This window comes from Hypanus sabinus, unplaced genomic scaffold, assembly GCF_030144855.1.
Source record: "Hypanus sabinus isolate sHypSab1 unplaced genomic scaffold, sHypSab1.hap1 scaffold_190, whole genome shotgun sequence".
Lineage (NCBI taxonomy): Eukaryota > Metazoa > Chordata > Chondrichthyes > Myliobatiformes > Dasyatidae > Hypanus > Hypanus sabinus.
In genome coordinates this window covers 1-27,395 of record NW_026779992.1, presented here as the reverse complement: position 1 = coordinate 27,395, position 27,395 = coordinate 1, and the positions used below count along the sequence as shown (strand labels likewise).

The 27,395-nt window shown below is 44.3% G+C and overlaps 1 protein-coding gene across 1 annotated transcript; it reads right to left on the bottom strand.

The window, feature by feature from the left end:
- Window positions 1-22,091: 22,091 nt before the first annotated feature.
- On the bottom strand, window positions 22,092-23,252 carry LOC132387467 (N-acetyllactosaminide beta-1,3-N-acetylglucosaminyltransferase 3-like). Its single transcript, XM_059959835.1, has one exon. It carries the CDS (start codon window positions 23,250-23,252, stop codon window positions 22,092-22,094), a length of 1,161 nt encoding a protein of 386 aa, XP_059815818.1.
- Window positions 23,253-27,395: the final 4,143 nt, after the last annotated feature.

The following is a 27,395-nucleotide window of genomic DNA, read 5'->3' as shown; positions in this document are numbered from 1 at the left end:
TCCAACGCCTGTTTCAATGTTGCGGACCTATTTCCAGAAACTGAGTGGTTGTTTGTGGTAAAATGGTGTCAGGTGGTTAGGACAAAAATATCAAAATTACACAATAAAAGTCCAGCAAATTCAAGACGAATAAAGCAGAAAATGCCGAGGAAAACACGGAAGCTATCCAACAAATTACAGAATCCTGCGACACTTTAATTCAGTCTGATTTCTTACACAGGCAGAAAGCAGTGGTAAGAGTTATTCACCAAAACCGTGCTTTACAATACAAACACATGATACAAAAGGTACTATTCATTAGCATAAATACAGTTTCAGTGGCCGAGTCCTACAATTATATTATGACTAATCGTTCATTGTAGATAGGGCAGTACCCGATAGCCGTCCGGATATAACATTGCAGGGTAAACCAGTAAAATCAACCTAGAAAGAGGCATGGCTATCCAAAACACGAAGAACACCACAGAAATTAGTAAGGCAATGTCATCTGAACGATGCTGGCGTGAAAGACGGAATTGAAAGATTCTGGTCCATGAGCATTGCAATACATGATATCCTTCCGCTTATAATATTACAGGTTAAAGAAGCAAGAACAACTTACTTAATAGATACAACAATTCCAGATAACACACCACTTACAGAAAATCGAAAAGCGAAGATACCCGAGATATGTTGACTTGAAAGAGGAAATAGAAAGTCCATGGTACACGAACAGGGTAAACATTGTCCCAATACTAATATCTACAACTGGTATTATCCCTAAGTCTCCACAGAAATATATAAAACTGTTACACGGCAAATTGTATGTAAATCTCTCGAAAGCCACACTGCTAATCACCACCAGAATAGCCCGAACGTTGCTAGCAATTGAGAAATGATTGCGCTCTCCCATGTCCATACCTCAGGCTTTACCAGTTTTATCTGAGAAAAGTGATAGTAAACGTGCGACTGTACTGGAGTGAATGCAGAGGAGATTCGACATGCAGTTTCCTCGTGTGGAAATTTAATCGAACTCGTGAGGTGACATGACAAACTTTCCCTGGAGCAGAGTGGGCATCTGGGTTTTCCATAAGAATTTGCACTACTATAGCCAGAATGCATGATTTCTGCGGTGTTAAATATTTCTCCAGAACAGGGTTTCCTAACGCGAAGGACAAGTGTAAGGTTTACTGTAAGTTAGTGCGGAATGTTGACTTTCTTTTTCGTTTTATTCTTGGGCAAAAGTAAAGAATCGCTTACACATCTCCCGATTTGGTCTTAAATGTCCTCAGATCCTGAACAGTCCAATCATTGTCTAAAGGGGTGTGTCTGTAACGTTAGCGGGAGTATGGTGAAGAGAATGCTGGAATGAGTTGAGTAATTGTGAGGAGGTGGAGGTCGCGGGCTGCGGATGCAGAAGAGTCTGTTCCCGTGCTGTGTCTATCTCAGGCAATAAAACAGTTTATTTCTCACCTCTGCCTCGTTCTCCGGTGACCGTCAGTTCCATAGTTACAAGATGAAAACACTGCGACGGCCTCTGAGAAGATCTTAGATATTCTGTTCATTAATTAGTTGGATAATTGACGTGAGCGTATATTTCGCTGCGCTGATGAACTGCTCTCTGAACTTGGACTGTGTTACCCCATAAATAAACGTGTTTGTGCAGCAACTTAATATCACCAGCATGATTCCAGAGTGTTGAAATATGTATTCCGAATCGTTGTAATTCTTTGGATCCAATCCGGCGATGATGTAATAAAGGAATTCGGCAACATACACCGACCACAGGATGATGAAGCTTCCGGAGATGGTGAGAAGTAAGATCACAGACCTCCTCCTGCTCTCCATCTCCGGGTCACTGCGGTTCTGCGCCTTGTTCTGGCCCCTCAGCCCCTTACGGACGCGACTCGTCACTAAAATGTGTCTGACTGTCAGAGCGTTGAACAGTAGTATTAATAGGAAAGGGAGTAATGGCGTTAGAACTGTGGTAAACCAGTCATATCCCACCCACCCGGGATCCGTATGGTAGCCTGGCTTCGTAATACAGCCCCAGGGTATATTGTCAATCACTTTCGCAGGATTAAATGCTAAGAAGTGGGGTACATTTTTAAAACAGAGCAGAACGCCGGTTGTTGACAGAACCGCAGTCGCAGTTTTCCCGGTGCAATACTTCGCTCTCCATTTCTGACAACAGATGGCGACAAACCGATCAAACGTGAAGCTGACGGTGAACCAGACAGAACACTGAGTAGCTGCCTCTCCCAAGGCGGAGATCACACTGCACACCGGGGTGATGTCCAGGAAAGTCCCGGGGAAGTAATAATAACTGATCCGCCACAATATGACCTGAAAGATGATGCTTAGTAGATCCGCCGTTGCCATGGCCACCAGGTAGCGCGTGGTGCAGGTAGAGAGGCCGCACTTTCCCCGGGACAGGATCGCAATCGCCACTAAATTCACTGGGGGAACAGCAAACAGAATGAGTGAATTACTGTCTCACCGCTCAGTGGGTCTCAGGGCAGAGACAAGCTGGAAATCGAGAACAATCAGACTGTGCAGACAACTGACTTCTGGGGGTGTAAAAGGAGTAATGCGGGAATCTCAGATCCCTCTCACGAATGCATACGGGGTGAACGGAGAAAGTACTCGATACTGGAAAGGGAACAGGGTTTGGGAAGGAGGCGTTATCAACGGATCGCCGAGAGCGCTTGAGAGAAATCAATATAAATCTCCCCCCGTCAGGTTTTGCACTGATGTGTCAAACCTGGGTACCTCGGCAACTTTCTCAGCGATGCTGATTACCGCGTTCCTGTCACCTATGTCCTGGCACTCTCACTGTTCAGCGAAGTCCCGCTCCCTCCACCTCTGTCCATCTACAAAGTTCAAAGCAAATTCATTTCCACCGTTCCAATGCCTGCGTCTCCTTCTTGACTCTCCGTTTAACACACGCACACAGCACCCCCACCACACCTCCGCTTGGATGGCCTCCTTTAAATTCGGCAACTACGCTTTGCCGGGGTTCCTTCACCCGCTCTCACCGAATCCGATTAGAAAGTTTCAATTTTCGTTTTTGAGGTTTATGCTTCACCCGCTGAACTTTAAAGTGTTTAGCACGCTAGTGCTTATATCATCAAAGACAGTGTCGGTACTCCAAAAGATCTGCCTCTTTTGGGGACGCTCCGAATTACTTCAGCATTACTCTAAATGCTCCGAAGCATATTGTACAAGAACGGAGTATCGCGTGCACCTTACCCCATCCGACCCCTAACGGACGCCGCTGGGCTTGCTCTTAACTCCTGCTTCACTTCACGGATAACAGGGCGTGGGAATAAACGCTGGCACAAAACACGCACACAGGCCCTTACTTGACTTATATTCGGAGTCTGACTTACAAATGCAATCGACCACTCTTCCCTGAATCTCAGAGTCCATTGGCTTCACGCGTTCCATTCAAATTTGCAGGTAATTCTTTAATCAGAGCACAATACCTTGAATTCTGAATTTAAAGCACGTTGCTCTAATGAAACGGTATAAAAGCAAATAACCGTAAAGGTGGCGAGCGCGCTGGATTATCGGGGTTTACTTGACAGCGACTTTGCATTGATAAATCACAACTGCCTGCTATGAATCTACAAAATGAATCCATCTACCCGATCTTTCTCTCTACGGCCGCTTCTGCTGCGGTTTACTACCAGCAGAAGCCATCGATTAAAAAGCAAGGGAACTTCTGAACGAACACAGAGATTGGTCGCAATGTCTCCACCGCACTCTCTGACAATCCGACATCACAGCGCTGTCGGTCACTGAACGAGTCCACGGACCGCGCACTGAAAACTTAAAATGTTAATTTGCTTGTGTTCTTACCGGGAACACCGATCACGGCAATGACCAAGTACCATATCTTCCTCACACGGTAAAAGGTTTCACGCATCCTGTCTGAGATTCACCCTGTCTTCTAGCTGTCCGCGATCTCGCTGGAGAAACTCTGAGCTGACGAATCTCCACGCTCATTCATTTATACTCGCTTCATCACACGAACTATTTAATATCACACAAGGCTGAAGTGTTTTCGAAAAGCTGAGGTTAAAATAATCATGATGTCATTCAAGTAAACTCCCAATTGTGATGAGTTATGAATAGCTTGACACGAAATTGCAAAATCTCAAAGATGAAGAAATGATGATTGGAGAAGTCAGTGAATGATGTTGTGAAACAATCTCAGACTCATCTCTCGGTTTCATGATTGTTATTGTTGATCTTGTCCATTCCGAGGGTCCATGGACTTTGTCACCATAGATCAATGTTATACTGTCAATGGGCTGCTCTGTTTCACTCTGGGAATTGTCTCGGTTATAGATCTTGCAATAGAAATATAAAATAAAGAATAAGATGTCTGAACGTTCCTGTAACATAGTGAAGAACCTTAAACTAATATCACATTCAGGCTCACGGAGATATTTTATGCACGTAAACGTTTAATCAATTTTACTGCAATACGCACAATATTATGGAAGAACCAAACAGTTTAGAAGGCATCTTTGGAAATTATTAATCTGTCGACCTTTCTGGCCAAGGCCTTTCTTCAAATTAATTAACACTTGGTCGTACCTCACCTCCATCAACAGAAGCGAGATTTCCCAGTGGCAAACCATTTTTTTACGATCCCCGTTCACGGTTCGATATGTCGACCCGTGGCTTGCTCTCGTGCCACAATGAGGCTACTCTCAGGCCGGGTGTGCTACACCTCAAATTCCGTCCAGGTAGCCTGCAATCTCATGGCAAGAACATCGATTTCCGTTGAGTTCCGGTATTTTCCCCTCCTTCCTTTTCCCACTTCGGCCTCTTATCTCTCCGCCTGATCTGCCTATCGCCTTCCCATGATGCCCCTCTTCCTTCCCTTTTCCTTGGATCCAATCTCCTCTCCTATCAGCTTCCTTCTTCTGCAGCCCTTTGCCTTGTTCCCCTATCATCACCCAGACTGTTATTTCGCCAACCTGGCAACACCCATTCCCTTCTAGCTTGTCCTTCCCTCTCCCCGAGGTTCTTATTCTGCCATCTTCCTCCTTCCTTTCTACCCCCTGATGAAGGGTCTCGCACCGAAACGTCGTCTGTTGGTTTATTCCCACAGATGCTGCCTGACCTGCGGAGATACACCCAGCGTGTTGTATGTCAATACAATTGATATACATGCAATCCTTCGTGCAGTAAACCAGCGGCCACCAATGCTCGCACCGGTATGAAGCAAAGTAATTCAACCGCCGTAGACATGACCCTCGAATTTGTGTATATGTTTAAACCGACATAGCATCTGCATTCATTACACTTGTAACAACAATTGTTTGGCAGATGCGCTAAATTGCTAACGTTGTTGATAATCTTGTAGACAATGGCGTTCACTTCCATTGTAAACACAAGACAACATTGTTTATTCTGTTTTAAGTTTCCTAATATGCCGCCTCGTTTATGTATTGAATGGTCTGAACAGAATGGCTCCTGAGAAAAGCCCTTCACTCAATGGGTCGTCGGTTGTTGAATTAAATTAGTTATTTTGTCAGCTAGTCAGCGAAGGGCAGACAGGGGTCAATACTGAGGTACGAGGTTACCTTCCATGGGTGAGTGAGTATGGCTGGGATATTCACAAAGAGTGACGGGGTTCTCGGGAGTGCTGATGTGGACACGAAGAAAGAAATGGAAGTCCAAACATCAATAAAGGTATGGAAGCAGATTTACAATGAGGCATCCAATACGTTCTGAACAGATGCCTTCACGGACGGGAAAAGTCATGATGCAATAATATATAATAGTAGCCTGATTTTCTGCTCCACGTGAGTGATGGACGTGATTGCTGTGGAGCCGCTGCACAAGTGTTCCACCAGGAAATTGCCGAACGTGGAGCATTTCCGATATCAGCGGAGAATCTGTCATTCTCTCCTTGAAGCGGGGGACCAGGGGGTGTTTCACACAGAAGCTAAACTATTATTAACGACATACAGTGGCTTGCAAAAGTCTGGGGCTCCACTGGTCAAAATTTATGTTACTGTGAATATTTAAGTGAAGTGAAGTTGAAATGATCTCCAGAAGTCATAAAGTTAAAGATGAAACTTTTTTTTTCCAACATTTTAAGCAAGTTTATTATATTATTGTTCTTTTGTACAATTTAGGGTGAAAAATAAGAAAGGAGTGCCATTCAAAAGTTTGGACAGCGCAAGAGATTTGAGCTCTGTGATAACTTTGACCAAGGTCTCAGACCTTAATTAGCTTGTTATGGCTGTGCCCTGCCGACCGAGCCTACTGCACTTTCAGGGTTCACAATGATGTCTCCACTACATTGGAAAATAAAACACAACCTGGATTTGCTCGGACTGCGAGCATGGTTAATCCTGAGCTCATCACAATTTAATGCTTAATCCACTTATATTTGGACTTCTTTCCTCTGTCTGGGCCTTCTCCACTGCCATCGTAGTCATAACATAAATGAGGAGAACAGCATCTCATCTTCCAACTGGACACCTCACAACGATAGGGAACACACTGCTGTTTTGTTTATTATTCCGGCTGAATCATCTTTCGTTGTTACTCCGATGATGCCCATGACTCCTTCTTGCCCCGGTACCATATAATCCTAAATAACGGCCAGTATTTCGCATAAAGTTCCATGGTCAAATTGATCCTTCACCGCCCTGTCATCTCCATGTTGAAAATTGGCACAATTGCACCCTTGACTCAATCCTGTGGGTTAGTGTTAACGGGGTTTCACTTCCCACACACTCTGCTACTTTGGGCTAGGAATAACGATGATAGCAGAACCAGGATATGGAACTGGGAACTAGGAGCCTGGGCGTGGACTCCGAGCCAGAGGCTGGACAAGGACCCATAACCTGGGTCTTGACTCGGGGTCGGACTCCAGAAACAGGCGAGGACATAACGAGGCTACAGGACGAGGAGAGGCAACCGGACTGGACGAGAAACTCATGGACAGGACAAGGGAACCCCAGCACAGGACGAGAGAACCCCAGTACCGGGCTGGGCAAGTTACTCCTGGTCTGGGCGAGGCACATGACAAGACGAGAACACAAAGCCGTGGCTTGGACAGGACAAGGATCTTGAACGTGACTGGGACTGGACGAGACCCCGAATCCTTGACTTGGTCGAGGGAAAGACAGGAACGCAGAGCCTTGGTCGAGGAAGAGACAGGAACGCAGAGCCTGGGTCGAGGGAGAGACAGGAGTGCACAGCCTTGGTCGAGGGAGAGACAGGAACGCAGAGCCTGGGTCGAGGGAGAGACAGGAGTGCACAGCCTTGGTCGAGGGAGAGACAGAAACGCAGAGCCTGGGTCGAGGGAGAGACGGGAACTCACAGCCTGGGTCGAGGGAGAGACAGGAACGGAGAGCCTGGGTCGAGGAAGAGACAGGAACACAGAGCCTGGGTCGAGCGACAGACAGAAACATGGAAAACAAGAGCCGGGACCCCTCCTTGGGTACAGTACGTAGGGCCGGGACACATTACACAGAACACTGAAAACAACGAAAAAGATTCCAAAGCTAGGTAGCGGCAAAACGGCCGGACCCACCTTGCGGAGGCGTGAACTTAAAGAGACAGTTCCAAACAGGGCGTGGCTCCAGACACAGGGAAGGCGAGGCAAAGTTCCAGGCAGAGGCAAAGCTAGACGAGGAAAGGCTCCAGGCAGAGGCAATAGACAATAGACAATGGACAATAGGTGTAGGCCACTCTGCCCTTCTAGCCAGCACCAGCATTCACGGTGATTATGGCTGATCATACACAATCAGTAACCCGTTCCTGCCCTCTCCCCATATCCCTTGACCCCGCTATCTATAAGAGCTCTATCGAACTCTCTCCCTTGAATGCATCCAGAGACTTGGCCTCCATTGCCTTCTGGGGCAGGGCATTCCACATATCCACCACTCTCTGGGTGAAAAACTTTTTTCCGCATGTCAGTTCTAAATGGCCTATCCATTCTTAAACTGTGGCCTCTAGTTCTGGACTCACGAATCAACGGCAACATGCTTCCTGCCTCCAGTGTGTCCAATCCCTTAATAATATTATTAACGCAAGACAAGGCGAGGCGAAGCAAGGCTCCAGGCACAGGGCAGGGCAGGGCTTCAAGCGTAGGGAAGGAAGGGAACAGTCCAGCCTCAGGGTAACGGCAATGATGGCCTGACTTACTCAATGGAGGCAAGGACCAGGAGGGACAGATCCCACCGTAGGGTAACGACACGGACATCCTGACTTACCCCACGGAGGCGACGACAGGATACCGACAGCACGAAACCCACACAGAGGCAAGGACAGGATATTGACGACAGAAACCCCACAGAGAAAAGGACAGGATACTGACAAGAAGAAACAGACACCAGCCTCGAACCCAGGGCCACTTAAAATCTCGGCCACAAGACGAGAATCAGGTACCTCGGATTAAGCCCAAATGAGACAAGGGACAGCCGGAAGATGCGGAGTCTGGAGTCCACGGACCGTGCTGTGAGCCGGAACGCGAATTTCACGGACAGGACCATGGCAGTTACAAAGTAGCGGGGCAGCTTTTATTTTTGAGGTAATCTGAATTCGTTTACCAGAATCTGATCAGGATTGGTCGTTGTCTCCCTATCCAGATACTCCTGACATACTGCGAGGCTGCTTAGCGTCACTAGGTTGAAAGGTCCAATTCAATTCAAAGAATTGTATGCAATATACATCCTGAAATGCATTTCCTTCTCCAACATCCACGAAAACAGAGAAGTGCCCCAAAGAGTGAATGACGATTAAACGTGAGAACTCCAAGTTCCCCCTCCCCAGCTCCCCTCTCCCCGAGTGCGGCAGCGAGCAACAATCCCGGCAAAATGCGTCAACACCACCACCGAGCATAAACGTGAGGTCGGCAACCGCAAAGACACAGACTTGCAGTGACCCCAAAGACTTCACGTTACATCCGGCATTCGACAAACCACAGGGTCTCTCTCCCCCTAATAAGGGAGAGGGAGGTGTTCCCCATTTTCACGGCGAGTGGGAGACATAACAGCAACCGAGATCCGTGCCCGAAGGCAGTAAAGTTCTCGGGTCTTCTGGCCCACAGCAAAAGTGTTGCCGGCCTCACCGGTGACACACGGGTCTCCTGCCGTGACGCCGACCCTCGACCCGGCCATCTCCAGAGCCCCGAGATCTCAGGCTTCCAAGTGCGGCCGAGACTCTCAGGCCGAACCCTGGGCATATCGGATACCGGACAGTTCCGATACTCCAGTCCCATTCCCGCAAAGAACCCAAGTCAGCGTGTAACTCCCGGTCAAAGTTTTCGAAAGAACCCTGAAAAGGAAAAATGAAAACATGACAGATGGTAATAGAGCTGTTTCCGATGATGCGTGCAAAGGAGTCGTTTAGTGGCATCTTAGCTCTGCCTCTACAGCCGTGCAACTTGTTTCCGATCTGTGACCACTCTCCGTCTGAGGGAAAAATACACATTTCCCACCCGGTCACGGAGTTCTTCATAATAACACATGTCGGGCAAACTAATTTAGACTACAGCCTTTCCAGCAAAAAAAAAAAAAATGGCTGCCTATCGTTAGCTGATATTCGTGTCTCTCTGAGCCACAGTTTTCTGTTCTTGTTCAGTACTGGGTCCTATTCTACAACCCAGTTATCATCTGGCATCTCAGAATTGTTCCCCAAAATGCCATAACCTTGGACCAAGTATTCTCTCCTCTTCTTCTCCACAAGCCTCACTCAGCCCCGCAGAGTTGTTCTCATTTAAGCCCATTAGGATATCGGCTACGTTCTGGAGAGTCGCAGCAGAATTTTCCCTTGCCATTTTGAATCCGCCACCGCAAACCCCTTTTCGAATATGAATACCGGCGAAAATTATTAATTGGTGTCTCTACGATACATTCTTTCTCGCCGTCTATTTGCCTCTATTGCTCCTCTTGCTCCAAGCTCTTTCTACGACAGGTCGATTGGCCTCAGTATGTTCAGTGTCTGATTGTCGCTTAAACCAGTTTTAACCAAGTTGACCAGTGAACTGTCTTGCTCAGCTCTCTCCATTCTCATTCAATATTGAATATTCCTCTAAAATTTTAAATACACTTGACAGACCCCTCTGACATATAACCCTGGAATTCTCCTCTGAGGCGAAAGTTTCGAGAGATTGGAAAGTTTTATCAACTTCTGCACTCAAAATACTATCCTGAATTGTTCTCGAATTTCAAATCTAGACAGACCTTCCCTCTTATCGGTGCATTAACATACCGCGTCAGAAAAACAGCAATTCAATAACACAATGAACTCACTGCCCTGTAATCCATTAGCCACATGGTTCTGTCACTCAATATTTGGGAAATAAAAGTCCCCTGTACCTGTAACATCAATCTCAGAACTTGCCTGTTTTGTATTGTAATTGAGAAGAAGGTAACGCAAAGTCTCAGAGTGGAGACTTCGCTGGTCATGGTGAATGAAGGAAAACAACGAAGCTGTGATAACGATTTGGATGATTACTCATGGGACAATGTGAAGCAAGGAGGGTAAACGAAACCAGAGAGAAAGGATGCTTAATTGAGAATTGGGTAGAATGGCGGCAGCAAACTGAAGTACAGCGGGACCGATTACAAGAAACAATAATGCTTTCCATGATGTGGAGACTCTTCTTGAAGAGAAACTGACACCGTAAGGAGAGGGCAACATATTTGCGAGGAGGGTGGGTGCGAGGAGCGAGAAATAATGCATTTGAATCAGTTTCTGATGGTTTGTGAGTGATAAGAGGCAAATCAGCTTGTAGCGATGTTGAAGGATTGAGTGCAATATATACTGATTTAAATCAGGAGTGGTGCAATTCCTCATGGTTATGACTAGGATAGGCAGCCCACTTCCAAACATCTCCTGCCAGTACTCAAACAGGACTATGTTACGTTCTTCCAACCCCTTCCCCACATGCGACCAGTGAGAAAGTCGCAAAGGAAGGAGACAGAGGCAGGAATCTGAAAGCGGAATATAGCATGCACTGCATCCTTTCTGCCTCACCTGGAAGCTTTTGTGCCAGAACACCTCGCTGCCTTGTAAACTCTCAGAATTACATTCTCCACACTGGACTGTGCCAAAATCCATGGATAGGTGAGCAAGTGAAGAATTAAATAATCCGTTAAGTCACTTCTAGGTATTAACAGAGGATACCGCTAGACGTGCTAATCAGACAAGCGCCAAGCACCTGACCATAGTTACGTCAGATCCATGAATGGTGGTCCAAGCGCTATAATGAATCAACATGACATCGAGACATTTCAGAGCCAGAAGTCAGATAAATTTCGTTCGGAACTTTAGTGTGTCGCAGTACTGACAACATAGAAAATCTATGGTAATGTTTCATCGGTCTGTCATTACACCCACGGAGTGGTGACTCAATATGGAGTATGGAGTACTCAGCATGGGTACTCAGTACAAAGTTATCGCGTTTGAAGAAGTAAGTGCAGGCGTGAGTATATGAGGGACGACACACACTAAAGTAATATACCTTTAATTAGGTGATAAAGGCGATAGTTCCGGACCGGATTTGGAAGGCAAATGTTCCCAGTAACACACACAAAATGCTGGTGGAACGCGACATGCCTTGCAGCATCTTTAGGGAGAAACGCTGTCGACGTTTCGGGCCGAGACCAGTACCCTGTTAAATATATATATTCATTCAGCGGTGGTTATGGGGATTGATAACCATGATTCTATAAAACAAAACTTTCATTTAAATTACATCGTATGTTTGAGCGGAATTTAGAGGTCAGAAGACGTGGAAGTCGCTGGGGATTCGGTGAATCGATGACTGCATGTTTTAAATTGTTGAATATCAACTTGAGACGATACATAGCCTCCAATGTCCATATGCTTAAAACTGGAAAGGATTTTTTAAATGTTTGAAAGATTCTAATTATTGCTTAGTTGTTAACTGTTCAACACTTAATGGTACGACGTGTTCTGCAAACGCTTATAATGTGAATACATCGAGATTGTAAAATATTGCACGAGGACAGGAAGTTTGCGGGTTCACTAGAAAAACAAGGAGAGGTAATTCGGTCGTAAATGATCGGAAAGCAGTCGTGTCTTTGTTAGGTTTGTATTAACAGGAAGTATGAATTAATCCTCTGTTTTATCACAGGATATGACTGTCTGGAAAGGTCTGGTTCTTTGAGTGAAATGCATTTCCAGGTACTGAGTTGAATTTCAGAGAGTGGGTCTTTCCGAAATTATATGAAGTGTTAGTGTATGTGGGCCGCAACCACCCAGATCTTTCTTTCCTCTGGTTCTAGGAATGTTTGATAAGGGATTACATCCTTGTATTTAACTGTTTATTCTGTATGCGCCAGTTATCTACAACGGTTTTGAACGTAGAAAAGCGCATGTTTGCACTTTGTTTTGCATGTACGTGTGTATTTATATTGTGTTCTTTTACTTGTCTACCTTGTTATTGATTTCAGAGGGAGTCGCCGATTTCACACCGGCCAGGTAGAATCCTGGTAAAAAGGTATCCATGTATGATAAACCCACTGTTCAAAGGGAAATTGGTATTAGGATAAATGCATTTGTACCGAATTAGGAATTTGATTTTGGGATTTTTGGAAAGCTAGTTCACTTGCCTGGTCAGACTTTAATTTGACCATCCTGCAGCACTTAGATAAACGCTGAATCTCAGAATGCAACTGCACGTTATACTGCATCATCCGATATCTTTGGATAGCTCCACCAGATGCTGCTAAATGTCGACTTTGGGGCCTCCATTGGAAAAGGTTGTTACGATGTTAATGTAGCATCCGCCCTGTTCTATGTAACGGGCGTACAGATTATACAGTATAACGTGCGGTCCCATCCTGAAATTCACCATTTTGCTGACATCAGTGAATTATCCAAGTGCTGCAGGACGGACAGATTACAGTCTGCCTCTCTGAGCACTGTAACAGCAGAGTCGAGATAAACTGGTAAACTGTACTAACCTTTATACCTTCTTGCGGAACATCGCTGGTCCCTGTCCTCCAGGCAGAATTCCCTCCAATTACTATCTAATCTTCCAATTTGCTAATTCTGAGTACACGAAACCAGGTTTCCCGAGATGGAAAGCCATCTAAGTTTCTGAACGTGCCGACCATGCCGAGCCCGGTCAAACACCTTACAAAGTTAATACATCCCACATCGACTTCGGACTTAAGCGGTATTTTTTTTTGCTATTTCAAAGAAATCAGTCATGGGCAAAAATGATTACCATCCATTACAAAACCAGCTGCCTATCCCCAATCAGAATACGTTTCTCGAGACACTCATAGATTCCCTCCTTAAAAGTCCTCTCCAATAGCTTGCCAACAACTGACGGAAGACTCACTGGCCTGTAAATCTCAGGACAATCCTCACGGAATTCTTGGAACAAAGAAAAAATCATTTGCCACCCTCCAATCCTCCGGTACTACTTCTGTAGATAGTGAGACCACAAATATCATGCCCCAATTCGCAGCAATATCTTCGCCCGCTTTCAACAACGTATCTCCCTTCTAGCAAAGGCGAATGATTATCTTAATGTTTGATAAGTTTCCAGCGCATAATTGTTACCGTCGGTATATCTGTGTTTTTTTACGCTTAATCCGCATTAATCAAGGTCCCGCTCACTGTTGACTATATAAGTAAAGTTTCATTAAGGACCTTCACTATTTACATGCACTTCAGACGAATGCTTACCATTTTATCTCTCAGCTCTACAACCCTCTGTCTCGTCACTCTCCTGTTCTTCTCCTACCTTAATGCGACTTTCCAAGGACGCCTCATGTCCCTTTCTAAGTTCATTGTTCGTTTCCGTCCAGGCTACATTGTGACATTCTATAGCCGTGCCTGATCGTTTCTTCCTGACCCACAAATATCTTTCTTTCTTCTTCTTGACGAGGTATTCAATATCGTTGTCAACCAGGTTTACTTTACACTACCGTCCTTACTTCGCCTCAGTGAGACAAGTCTTTACTCAACTCCAATGCAAGTCGATAAAGAATCACCTGTTGTGCAGTTCAAGGAGCAAACCGTCTCCCGAATTCGGCTCCCAAGCTGTTACCCAATAGCACCAATTAAATACAGTCTACATCTATCCCGGTGTAGTTATCGGACATTTCGAATAGTTGACCTGCGAAGAGATCTATTACCTGATCCTTCTCCTTTTCTGGTGCAGGATCCAGGAGGGATTGTTTCCCATTCCGCCTGTCCGATAATTGTGCTAGGACTCATTTCTGGACGCAACTGCGAAATTCAGTCATATCTAAACTCTTTAACGCGGGGAAGTGCCGATGAAATTTATTGAAATTTAAGCTGCCTGTGACAACAGCTTGTTAATATGGCACCTGTCCAACATATATATCTCCGCATCTCCGCGCGTTTTCTGTATCTATGTGTATGTATACACCACACACACACACACACACACACACACACACACACACACCGACACACACACACCACCCACACACACACACACACCACCCACACACACACACGCACACCACACACACACACCACACACACACACACACACACACACACACACACACCGACACACACACACACACACACCACCCACACACACACACGCACACCACACACACACACCACACACACACACACACACACACACACACACACACACACACACATATATATATATATATATATAATTTTAATTTATTTATATATATTTAATTCTTGGTGATGGGGTGCGAGTCTGTGGTCTGTACTGAATGCTCACAAACTAGTGATTGCTCCCTTTCTGCTCTGAGATCTACTCCCAGTCTATCAATAGACAGTCACTCCACGGTTCCTTCCCTTTCGGATTCTGCGTGCCATCATACTCTCCCCGTGTTTCAATGGGACTCCCTTTACTGTCTTTTATCGGATTCCATTTTGAAACATATGTGAACCCGGGAAAGACCAGCAGCCATTCCTGCCCTTGCGGTCTTGCATAAACTCTCAGTTGTGTGCTGGAAGGATAAAAAAGAAAGACAATCTAGCGAACAGTCCGTAGCGGGTCTAATATTAGAAAGGGGAACGGATCAGGTGACAGATCTCTCCGCATGTCACTATTTCAGAACGACAGGGCAGAACTCTTCTTCATTTACCGTACATGGGAATATGACCAGGGAGCATGAGATGTATTGAACTGGACATCTGCGATGTGTGATGCCAACTGGCCAGAACATGAAATGGTAAATAAGGAAATAATGTACTGACGGAAATGCACAACAGATATGTGCAGATTGATCAGAAAATACTTACATGGGTTCAATATAGGCTTGTCTAATTGAGGCAAAGGATGATAGCGTAAAGTAACCCTTGCTGACAAGAAATATGGAACAGCTCATCAAGAGGAGGAAAGGTAGATACTTAAGGTTTAGGATCAGATAGGGTTATGGCGAGTCACAATGTAGACAGAAAAGAATTTAACAATGGACTTCAAAGTTAGAAGCGGAGTAAAGATGCTCTAAGATAAGTGAAGTACAGGAGGAGACTGTGGAGAGTGTAGGCAGATCACAGGTAAAAGAGGAAAACTTGTGTCTGGAGTCCAAGGAGGCGGTGAAGCTCCTCACTGAATACATTGAGCAATGTGAACACAGCGTCAAAAGATAGATATGCTCGAACATGCCGACGCCTGAAAGAGGATGTGATAGAAACTTGGAAAACATGATAGATGATTCCCCGATATCGGAAGGGATATACTCCAGTTAATAGATGATTCCCCGATATCGGAAGGGATATACTCCAGGTGATAGTTGATTCCCCGATACCGGAAGGGATATACTCTAGGTACTAGATGATTCCCCGAAATCGGAAGGGATATACTCCAGGTAATTTTGGAAGGCAAGCTCAGATATTGTTGAGCTTTTGGACAGGATATTTGTGTCTTCGCCGGCCACGGAAGTAGAACTAGATGATTGGAGGGTGAAAATTCTATTCATTTGTTGACGAAAAATAATAGGGATACTTCTTGGAATTACAGACCAGGGAGTCTTACATCAGTAGTGGGTAAATTACTGGAGGGGATTATTGAAGAAGCAATTTATGAGTATTTAGAGAAACGCTGTCTGGTTAAGGAAAGAACACATGGCATGTTGTCCTTTATGAGTCAGATTGAATTATTTGAAAAAGTGAAAATAAAACAAACAGAAGAATCAGATCAGTCGATGTGAGTGCATTAATTACGGTCAAGTATTTGGTCAGTTCCCCAAAGTGGACTCATTCAGATCGAGGGAAACCTGGCTGCGTTGATTCAGAATTGGCTTCCTCACAGAAGGCGGGTGATACAGGAGATAGAGTCAATTCTGGCTGGAAGACAGCGGGCAGCCGTGTTCCGCATGCAGAGTCGAAATTTCGGTACACTTTATAACTTTATTTCGAGTTTGCAGTTAAACTGCTGAAATAGGGCGGAGGGAAATAGTCGATTTAATCTGAACACAGAGCAGCACCTGGATAATTTATGGAATTAAGACTGACGACGTAAGCAACTCGCTGAGTGATTCACTGCACCAGCTAAACTGACCTGTCATTTACGTATTACAGGGCAAATGCTACATTGACTTCAAAGCACTACAGCTTAAAACCAGCATTTCGAAGTGTTCAGCAGCAGCTTTTGCTGCTCATTAGAATAACCAGCCTTTGCAAAATGCCAATTTCAAATTCCCAATTGAAGTACACACCATTTTATCATAATGCCAATTTACCTCTGAATCGTGGTTTTATCGCATCGAGTGCAGACTCGCTCATATTTCGATCTATTTAACCCTGAATCCACATGGCCGGTGTGGAATCTGTGTCTCCATCTGAAATCATTAATAAATGAAACAAACAAATCTACACAAACTAAAATCGCAGCGAAAGCAAAGCAAATATGTAGGCTTACACTTGTCTTCCTTCTAAACCATCACAGGCAATTAGGGAATGCAGAATAAACAACTTCCAACGTTTCCATCTTCTCATGCAATAACCATCCCTTTACTCAGTCTCCATGCTTTAATGTGTGCGAGGCCAGAGGGATCGAACAGTATCAACGACTGTCTAGATTAGTCGGTGCTGTGAGACACTAAAGTTCTAACCTGGACATACAGTCTGTCAGCCATAGGAAACCACTGCACAGAAACAGGATCTCCAGACCGTCAGGTCCGGGAGGAATTGTTAAAACTGCCTACTGCCATCGGCCCCACCAGGACCGCGGCCATCCATATCCCTTTCATCCGTTTATTTCTCCAATCACCTCTTGAACGTTGACATCGGAAACACAATTATCATTTGTGTTGGCAACACTCTGACCACCCTCTGAGAGAAGACGTTTTCACTCATGTTTCCCTTAAACATTTCACATTTCACCCTTCACCTATGATTCTCAGTTGTATTCTCGCCCAACATCAGTGGATAAACCCCGCTTGCATTTACACTGTCTATACGCCTCATAATGTTGTATACCTCTATCAAATCTCCCCTCTGTCTTCACCTGCTCGGAGATAAAACGCTGTCGTATGTAATCTTTCCTTTTAATTAAAAACATTAAGTGCGTCACGGCACTAGCCGTGTAATTTTTTTCGGCATTATTTTAACATTATTTCCATCTTTGCCGCACACAGTATTCCACATTAGGCACCAATAAAGCCTTAAACAACAGCAAAGTAACGTCACAACTCCTGCACTCAGTACTTTGGTCTATGAAGGCGAATGTGCGAAAATCTTTTTTTCTTACGACCCTGTCTAACGGTGGTGCAACTTTCATTGAATTATGGAATTATTCCCAGACTCGTTTCTTCTATCGTCCTCCTCAGTGCCCTATTTTTCATTGTGTCAGACCAACTCTGTCTGGTCCGCCAAAGTGCAAAATCTAACTCTTGTCTGTGTTAAATGCGATCTGACAGTTTTCAACACATTTTTCCAGCTGGTCCAGATTCCGCTTCATGCTCCGGTACTCTTCATCACTGTCGACTGCACCCGCAATGTTGCTGTCATCGGCAAATTTGCTGATCTTGTTAACGACATTATCATCCAGATAGTTGATATAGATTACAAATAACAAGGGGCGCAACACCGATCCCTCATCACAGGTCCGCAGTCACAGAGACATCCATCCATTACCACACTCTAGCTTCCCCACAGCATAGCCAATGGCGAATCCAATTTACTACCTCATCGTAAAAGCCAAAAGACTGATCCTTCCCGAGCATCTTCCCATGGGGAACCTTGAGAAATTCTTTACTGAAGTCTCTTTTAGTCGGCATCCACTGCCTTGCCTTCCACACCATTCTTGGTAACTTCCTCGTAAAGCTCTGTGAGATGGGTTAGACATGATCTACTACGCACGGGTCCATTCTGACTATCGCCAATGTTCTTGTTTGTCCAGTTACTTCCCTTCATACCCCATGACCAGCGTAGTCTGAACAACGAGGACAATTCATCATTACATAATACTTGGCAAGTCCCTTCCAAGCAAAGCTATCGAGATCATCCTGCGGTTGGGACTGATATTTATGGCCTAATATTTTTTTTTAATTCTCCTGCACTTTATTATTCGACGCATTGAGAGTAGTCTGGAAGAGCAAGGCGTTGTAGCTTTAAATAATTAATCGATTTACTTAACTATAGCAAGATACGGTACGCTCGGTCGAACACAGAAGATGGAATACAATGCACAAGGTTCTGATAGGATTTCAACTAATGTAAGTTCGATCTAACACATCCCCCATGCATTTCAATCAGAATCAAAGGTTTAAAAGGTACAATTGAAGAATCAGAACAGATTTAATATCACAGACATACGTCGCAAAATTGTTAACTTTTACGGTAGCGTACAATGAAATACAGGATAAATAAATATAGAGAAAACAAAACTGAGATACAGGTGGTAGCGGGGAGAAAAAGCTGTTCCTGAATCGCTGATCCCGAGCTTTCAGGCTTCTGTATCTCCCTGCCGGTGGTAACACTGTGTAGAGGGCACGTCCTGTTAGTGGGCAATGTTAATGATGGGCGCCGATGTGACAATAATCATCCCTTGTAACAATGATCAATGAGATACAGAGAATCTGTATTTACCAACAAGTATCTGCTATTATTTCTACTAAAACCACGTAGAGTTACACACTGTCGCTGACAGCAACATCGCGGGTGTAGTCGACAGTGATGAATAGCACTGGAGCGTGAAAAGGAATCTGCACCAGCTGAAAAATGGGTTGAAAACACTTAACAAGTAGTTACACCTCTGAGCATTGTCTCAGGTTTATTGGTCTGATTAGATTGTCCCAGAGTCAAGAATCAGTTCAGAGTCCACGCCCTTCACATAACAAATGGCGATTTGTTTGAGAACGGTCTCAGGTTTAGCAGGTCTTTACCTGAAGCTCCCTGTGTCCACATTCAGTTCCTCTGATTAAATTATTCCAGTGTAAGAATCAGTTCATAGTCCAAAAAATGGGGGAAAACAGAGATAACTGGTTTGTCTGCTTCCCCTGTCCTTGATCAGTCTGTAGTTTCTTTTGGCCAACAATGTTTTATGAGCCATTCAATCTGACACGAATGTATCTTTCTTGTGTCTGATGTCGTCTGTATGTACAGGGGTGGATGATGGAGTTTTTGCGGAAATGACGAGAGCTGTAGGGGTGGAAGGGGTTTACAGAAATACGGTGCGATATAGAGGTTGGAACGGTTTTGTTACGTGCCCTATAACAGGTTAAAAGTATCAGCATAAATGGAACACACCTGGAGTCTGGTATTGCCACAAATAAAACACTGTTCAATAGTATCTACGTAATCTCGTAATATAAAACCAGATAAATCAAACAGGTTAGCAGAGTTTATGCAAATGTAAGTGTGTAAATATGAAACCGCAAGCTTCTTCAGCTTAGCTGGTAAATAATAGTCTTACGATGGTATAGGAATGACGTCAGTTCAGTTCGTGATAATAAGTTGAGTAGAATTGGGGAGACAGAGAAAGACAGGTGATTTGTTTTCCAAGTAAGCTGATATCATTGATCTTTCCGTTGCCTTCCGAAGTCCTGTTAAAGTTTTGTGATCACACAAAAGTGTACCGCCTTCACGCAGTAAAGCTACCAAAGGTTAAACACACCGATAACATTCCACCGGTCACCCCTTTCCCACACTGCGATCAAAACCCAGCCTTTCGTGGGCACTGAAAATTCATCCAGTCTATTTCTTCTGCATTTCTGTCCGTGACTTCTGTGTGTCTGTCTGAAAAGCCAGTTGACCTTGAATATATCCCAAACATGCTGAACGCCAGCTGCCCATTATATAGCCCCGCCCTTCCGTAACCATGGCGACTCACAAGCTGCTCGGTTCTCTCTCTCTCTCTCTCTCTCTCTCTCTCTCTCTCTCTCTCTCTCTCTCTCTCTCTCTCTCTCTCTCTCTCTCTCTCTCTCTCTCTCTCTGAATCGGTGTACACCAACTATCTCTCTTTTTAAAGGCACAGTCATATTGTATACACCTTAGCACCTCGTCACAGTCTCGTCACAATTCCAATTGTGGGATTGAGCTTAGTAGCAAAGAGGCAATGTTGCAGCTATATAGGACCCTGGTCGGATCCCACTTGGAGTACTGTGCTCAGTTATAGTTGCCTCACTACAGGAAGGACATGGAAACCATAGAAAGGGTGCAGAGGAGATTTACAAGGATATTGTCTGAATTGGGGAGCATGCCTTACGAGAATAGGTCAAGTGAACTCGGCCTTTTCTCCTTGGAGCAATGGAGGATGAGAGGTCGCCTGATAGAGGTGTACAAGATAATGAGAGTCATTGATCGTGTGGACAGTCAGAGGCTGTCCGCAGGGCTGAAATGGCTCGCTTGAGAGGGCATAGTTTAAGGTGCTTGGAAGTAAGTCCAGAGCAGATGTCAGGGGTAATTTTTTTTTTTACACAGAGAGAGGTGAGTGCATAGAATGGGCTGCCGGCGGCTGTGTTGGAGGAGGAAACGATACGGTCTGTTAAGAGACTCTTGGATGGTTACATGGTGCTTAGAAAAAGAGGGCTATGGGTAAAGCTTAGGTAATTCTAAGGTAGGGACATGTTCGGCACAGCTCTGTGGGCCGAGGGCCGATATTGTGCTGTAGGTTTTCTATGTTTCTAAGACGACGGTCACTGGGTTTGTCCCACCTTCCTTTAATTTGCTGTTACTAATCAATCCCAAATGCCGATTGGCTACTAGATGATTGGTCACCGATTGCTCTATTGCACTGCCGTGAGATGCCCCTCGGACAATGAGCCTTATTGAAGTCCCCTCCTCTCCAGATTTCCGATGTCCAGGTTGGCCACTAGTCAAAGCTACCGGACTTAACTCTCAGTGATGACCGTGTCAATACCAGCAACATGACACTGGCAACCGAGTACATTGTCTTAGACACGACACCTGCCAAATCTAATGCCACTCCCCTTCGCACTACATATGGACTGTTGTCTATGTATGCATATTGATCTGTTGTCCCCACATGTTCATTGATCTCTTTCCCCCTCTGCAATGTAAATGCTCCAGTTAAACCCATCTCCTGCGTGTGTGCTTCTACTTGATATGTAGTTACACAGACACAATGCAGGCTGACATTTGAGTACAGAAGTGATGACCATAAGTTTCTCTATTCCTCCAACCCTGAGACAATTTCAGATCTTGATTCTTTGTTGTTCTCACAGTTCCATTCCAAGAGATGCTTCTGTCTCTTTCACATTTTGCAAGGGACATGTAAGCAACGGCAAGAAAAGAAATACACAGATAGAACTGTTACTAAAAATTTTATTGGTGGCTTATTATACAAATGCCCCATGTGAACATGCTGGGCCAATCTGCACGCAATGCAAAAGGACTGCTCACTTGGAATAACTTTACAATTGACTTAAATTGTGGTGCTCCTGTCTATATTGTAATGTCAATATGGGTGCATTAATAATTAGGCTGAGTGATGACACCTGGCGGCTTTTCAAACATTTGTAGAATGTAGAAAGGCACCAACTCTATGAATTAATGTATACTCCAATATAATTTAGGAATTAACCTTCTTGCATTGCATAAACAACTGATTAACACATGTGCACAAACTGCATTCCATTCCAACAGTTGCTACATTCTCTCATGACTCATGTGGTCCTTTCCGTGGATGCTGACTTCTGGGGAGCACGAACACATTTCAGATTAGCATCATGCACCACATCCCACATCAGTAGCAGTTCGAAAGGCCGAAAATGATGCACTAGCAGCAACTCACGGTAATAGCAAGGATTGAACGATTCATCAAGGGTTGAAGGAACCCTGACTCCAGCTGTCCTGAATCCGCTATGGGAGTGTGGCGCGAGTCCAGCCTTGGCCAGACACATCCCCCAAAATACATCATCAATGGGGAATAGTTCAAGGTCTTGGGCTATGTGGTAAATGATATGAGCTGTATACACAGACATAAGTATGCCCGCTCCACTAACGTATGGTGGGTACGACTTGATGGTGGTCACTATTTCTGGCACATAATACTTGCTCGACTTCTGACGTTTGGGGCCAAACCCATAAACGAGATGGCCCACAAACAGGTGTTGGTGAACCTTCATGCCTAGCAAGTAATCAACCATGTTATCGGTGTTGGCAAATACATCATCATCTCCATTGAAGAAGATGAATTTAGCACTGGGGCAAAATTCACTGACCCACTGCAGCGACTTGTATTGTTTGAGGGTGAGGTTGAAAAAGGTATCCAAGAAATCCCATTGTAGGATATCTCTGTGTTCTCTGTTTTCCATGGCTAACAGCTGATTCAATTTCCTACTTTCATTTTGGTCAGGAGAGACACCGGAGATAAAGACTCTCTTAATTAGGACCCCTTTGAATTCGCGTTCCTTGCCCCAAGTCTTCCTTACCATTTCCCGCCGATCCAGGTTGAAAGGGTGAGATTTGATCACCAGGAGCAGGAAGACATTCTGAGATCCTTCTTGATCACCACATTGGTCTGGGACATTTTGAATCATGTCAAATTCTCGACAGTGTTTATACATCAAGTAGTTTTTTATGTGCTCTTTCTCTTGATGAAATGAGGACAGGTGCAGCAATGTCCTGTTCGCGTGGCACTTTGGCTTGAGCACTGATTCAGTTGCATCAGCAGTAACAACCTTGGGCAGGTCATTGCGATGAAAAGTTTCTGCAACAACATCAGTCTCTCGACATTGGTCATTATCCCAGAACATGAAGAACAATCCCAGAGTAATCACAACACCCAGCACTACTTTCTCATGGAATCGCCGATGTCTTCTCATCTTTCACCTGAAAAAATGGATTAATTCAAAGAAAACTTTACATTTCCATGATGTTTGAGAAGAATGGGAAGTTTAAACTGTAATGAAATTCACTAATGCTTTGTAATATTGACCTTAAAATGGTGGTGAGGTAAGGAATACGCAGAGCCCTACACGCTGCTGAAAGTTTAATTAACCTGAAGCATTCCATCCCAGCAGAAAAACAAATCTACCTATAGGATACCATCTCTGTCATTAAACTGAAAATCGCGTAGTTTCTTTCTGGGCATTAAAGATGTATGATTCCAAAGGCTTTATTCCACCTCGCTTCACAGCTCTCATCACTCCTCTCGGGGCTTAAACTGAGCTGGGCCAGACATAGCGCAATATAGCACAATGCAGACATTTTGGTCCATGATGTTGCACCGACCTTTTAATTTGCTCCAAGATCAGTTGATCCCTACTCTCTCAAATAGCTGTCCATTTTTCTTTCATCCATGTGTCTATCTGAAAGCCTCTTAAATCACACTGATGCATCTACCCTTATCACTACCCAGCCTGTGCATTCCATACAACCACCATTTTCTTTTTGTTAAAAAAATACTACTTCTGACAAACCCCTATACTTTTCTCTAATCACTGTTACATTATGACCCCTCATATTAGTAATTTCTGCCCTGGGAAAATGTTGTTTGCTCTCCATTCTATCGATGCCTCTTAGCAGCTTATACACCTCTATCAAATCACTTCTCCCGCCCCCCCACCACCATTGCTCTGAAGAGGAAGGTCCCAGCTCGTTCACCATTCAGGTTGAGTTCACTGGTTACTGATACTATGGAGGATGGTGTATTATTGACCATTGATTAGTAACTGAATATATGGCTGTGCAGGGAAGGTAACGTGTTAGCATAGCTACTGAAAGCATCTGATTGTCATGGTATTTCAACCTGGTCTATGTATGCCTACAATAGGAGAAACAAAGAGAAGTCTACTCAAGGAACTTGGCCTTTTGCTTCTGTATTTACCAGAGAATTGTATTCAAAGTTAAATTAGCGGTGGCCCACCCACCCTGCCATCCATTGGTCAAGCCACTTTATGAAAGGCTACAACTAAGGCATAACTAGTCCCAATGGCAAGGCTGATTCCACCCAGACATTCAGTCGTTATCAATTGTGACAAGACTGCGAAACCATCGCAGGCCCATATCTATTGAAGGAAAACGGCAGCAGCATCACCTATGGCAGGAATTTACGCTTCATGAAGAGCAGTGAACCTCGGATTCCAGGAGCCCAGAGAAAGCAAAGACAACTGATAGCAGAACAGGGCAGATAGTTAGCATGATCCACAATGTGTATGAGTAAAACCGTGGAAACCTGGAGCCCTGAAAAGACACCAGTGACTGATAGCAGTACGATGTGTACAAGCAAAGCTATTTGCACTAGAATGCAACTTGTGTCATTTAAAATTATCAATCCTTGAATAATGCAATCTAAACAGGCCCTTCGGCTTAACTGGTCAATACCAACCACAGAATCCTCCCTGCTGGTCCCAGTTGTCTTGTTTGGCCCATAACTCTCCAAGCCTCTCCCTTCCATGTACCTGTCCAAATGCCGGTTAAATGTTGCAGTTGAACCCACTTCAACCACTTCCTCTGGTAGCTACTTCCGGGTACTCACTGTGTACAAAAGTTATCACCAAGGTCTCTTTTCAATTTTTCCCCTCTTCTCTTCCATGTGTGACCTCTCATGTTGGACTCTGCAACTCTCCAATAATGACAATCTACCATATCAATACCCCTTATGATTTTAAACTTCTGAGGTCACCTCACATTCTCCAAGGAATAAAGGTCCAGCATGGCCAACCTCTCTGTAACTGACGCCCTCTAGACCAAAAATACATCCTCCTAAATCTCTTCTGCACCCTCTCCAACTTGGCATCGTCTTTCCTATAACAGGGTAATTAAATTGAAGATAATATTCCAAAAGTGGTCTTAACAACAACTTATGTAACTGCAAATAATGCCCCGCCCCTAAACTCTGCACAATAACTGATGAAGGCTAGCATGCTAAACGCTTTTTTCACCATCTTGCTTTTCAGTGAACTATGCATTTGCCAGTGCCTTGCCTTTCATTGCATAAGTCCTACTCCATTTGAATGTCTATCACCTCAGATATTATCATATTACAATTACAGCATGGAAACTGGCCATCTCAGCCCTTCTACTCCGTGTCGAATGCTTACTCTCACCTAGTCTCACTAGCCCGCACTCAGCGCACAACCCTCCATTCCTTTCCTGCCCATATTCCTATCCAATTTTTCTTTAAATGATAATGTTTTACCTCTCCCTACCACTTCTACTGGAACCTTGTTCCACACAGCTACAACTCTCCGGGTAAAGAAGTTCCCCCTCGTGTTACCACTAAGGTTTTGCCTCCTAACTCAAAACTCAAGTCCTTTTGCTTGAATCTCCCATACTCTCAATGGAAAAAGCCTATCCACGTCAACCCTATCTAACCCCCTCATAATTTTAAATACCTCTATCAACTCCCGCTCAAGCTTCTAAGCTCCAAAGAATGAAAACCTAACTTCTTCAACCTTTCTCTGTAACTTAGGTGCTGAAACCCAGGGAACATTCTAATAAATCTCGTCTGTACTCTCTCTATTTTGTTGACATCTTCCCTAAAATTTTCGGTGACCAGAACTGTACACGGTATTCCAAATTTGGCCTCAACAATATCTGGTACAATTTAAACACTACATCCCAATTCCTATACTCAATGCTCTGCTTTATAAAGGCCAGCGAACCAAAAGCTTTGTTCACCACCCTATCCACGAGATTGCACCTTCAGAGAACTATGCGCCATTATTCCTGGATCACTCTGTTCTACTGCATTCTTCAATGCCCTACCATTTTCCATGTACGTTCTATTTTGATTAGTCCTACCTAAATGTAGCACCTCACACTTATCAGCATTAAACTCCATCTTCCATCGTTCAGCCCACTCTTCTAACGGGCCTAAATCTCTCTGTAAGCTTTGAAAAACTACTTCATTATCCACAACGCCACCTAACTTAGTACCATCTGCATGCTTACTAATCCAATTTACCACCCCGTCATCCAGATCATTGATGCATATGACAAACAATATTGGACCAAGTACAGATCCCTGAGGCACACGACTAGTCACCGGCCTCCACCCTGACAATTATCCACCACTACACTCTGGCACCTCCCATCTAGCAACTGTTGAATCCATTTTACTATTCAATATTAATACCTGACGATTGAACCTTCCTAACTAACCTTCCGTGTGAAACTTTGTCAAAGGCCTCACTGAAGTCCATATAGACAACATCCACTACTTTACCCCCGTCAACATTCCCTTTAACCTCTTCGAAAAATTCAATGTTCTGTCAAACATGACCTTCCAAGCACGTCCATGTTGACTGTTCCTAATCAGACCCTGTCTATTCACATAATTATATATACCATATCTAAGATTACTTTCCATTAATTTACCCAGCACTGACGTCACAATTACAGGGCTATAATTTCTAGGTTTACTTTTAGAACCTCTTTTCAACAATGTAACCACATGAGATATACGCCAATCCTCCGGCACCACCACCTATTCTAATGATATTTGAAATATTTCCGTCCGATCCCCTGCTATTTCTACACTAACTTCCCTTAAGGTCCTAACGAATACCCCTGTCAGTTCCCGGAGACTTATCCACTTGTATAACCCTTAATGGAGCCGGTACTTCCTCTTCTTTAAACAGCTCAGGTATTTGTAAAGTAACGGCGATAGCGGGGTAACCCACCGACGGGAGTAACGTAAATAGACCCGTTAGTCAGGAAAGTCATCTGATTGATAAGTTTATCTATTTCCAGTAAGTGAACACGAATCTGATGGTGAAATATGTTGTACTCTTTTGGACGTGGTTGTCTCCAGTTTGTAATCTCCACGTAGTTGCCGTCCTTCATTGTAATGGCCCAATTGTGGACAAATATTTAAGATTGCAGTGTGGAGTTAAATCTGGCGAAAGGGAATGTCCTGTGTTAAAAAAGAAAAGATTATTCTAAAATCATAACTTTTCACCAGAGTACACACGTCCCATCCTGCTACTGTGTCTTTCCTATAAGCCTACAGCGATGTCTGC

Bases quoted from the DNA above. Each gene is read 5' to 3' on its own strand.
- LOC132387467 (XM_059959835.1), bottom strand. From the start codon at position 23,252: ATGAGAAGACATCGGCGATTCCATGAGAAAGTAGTGCTGGGTGTTGTG.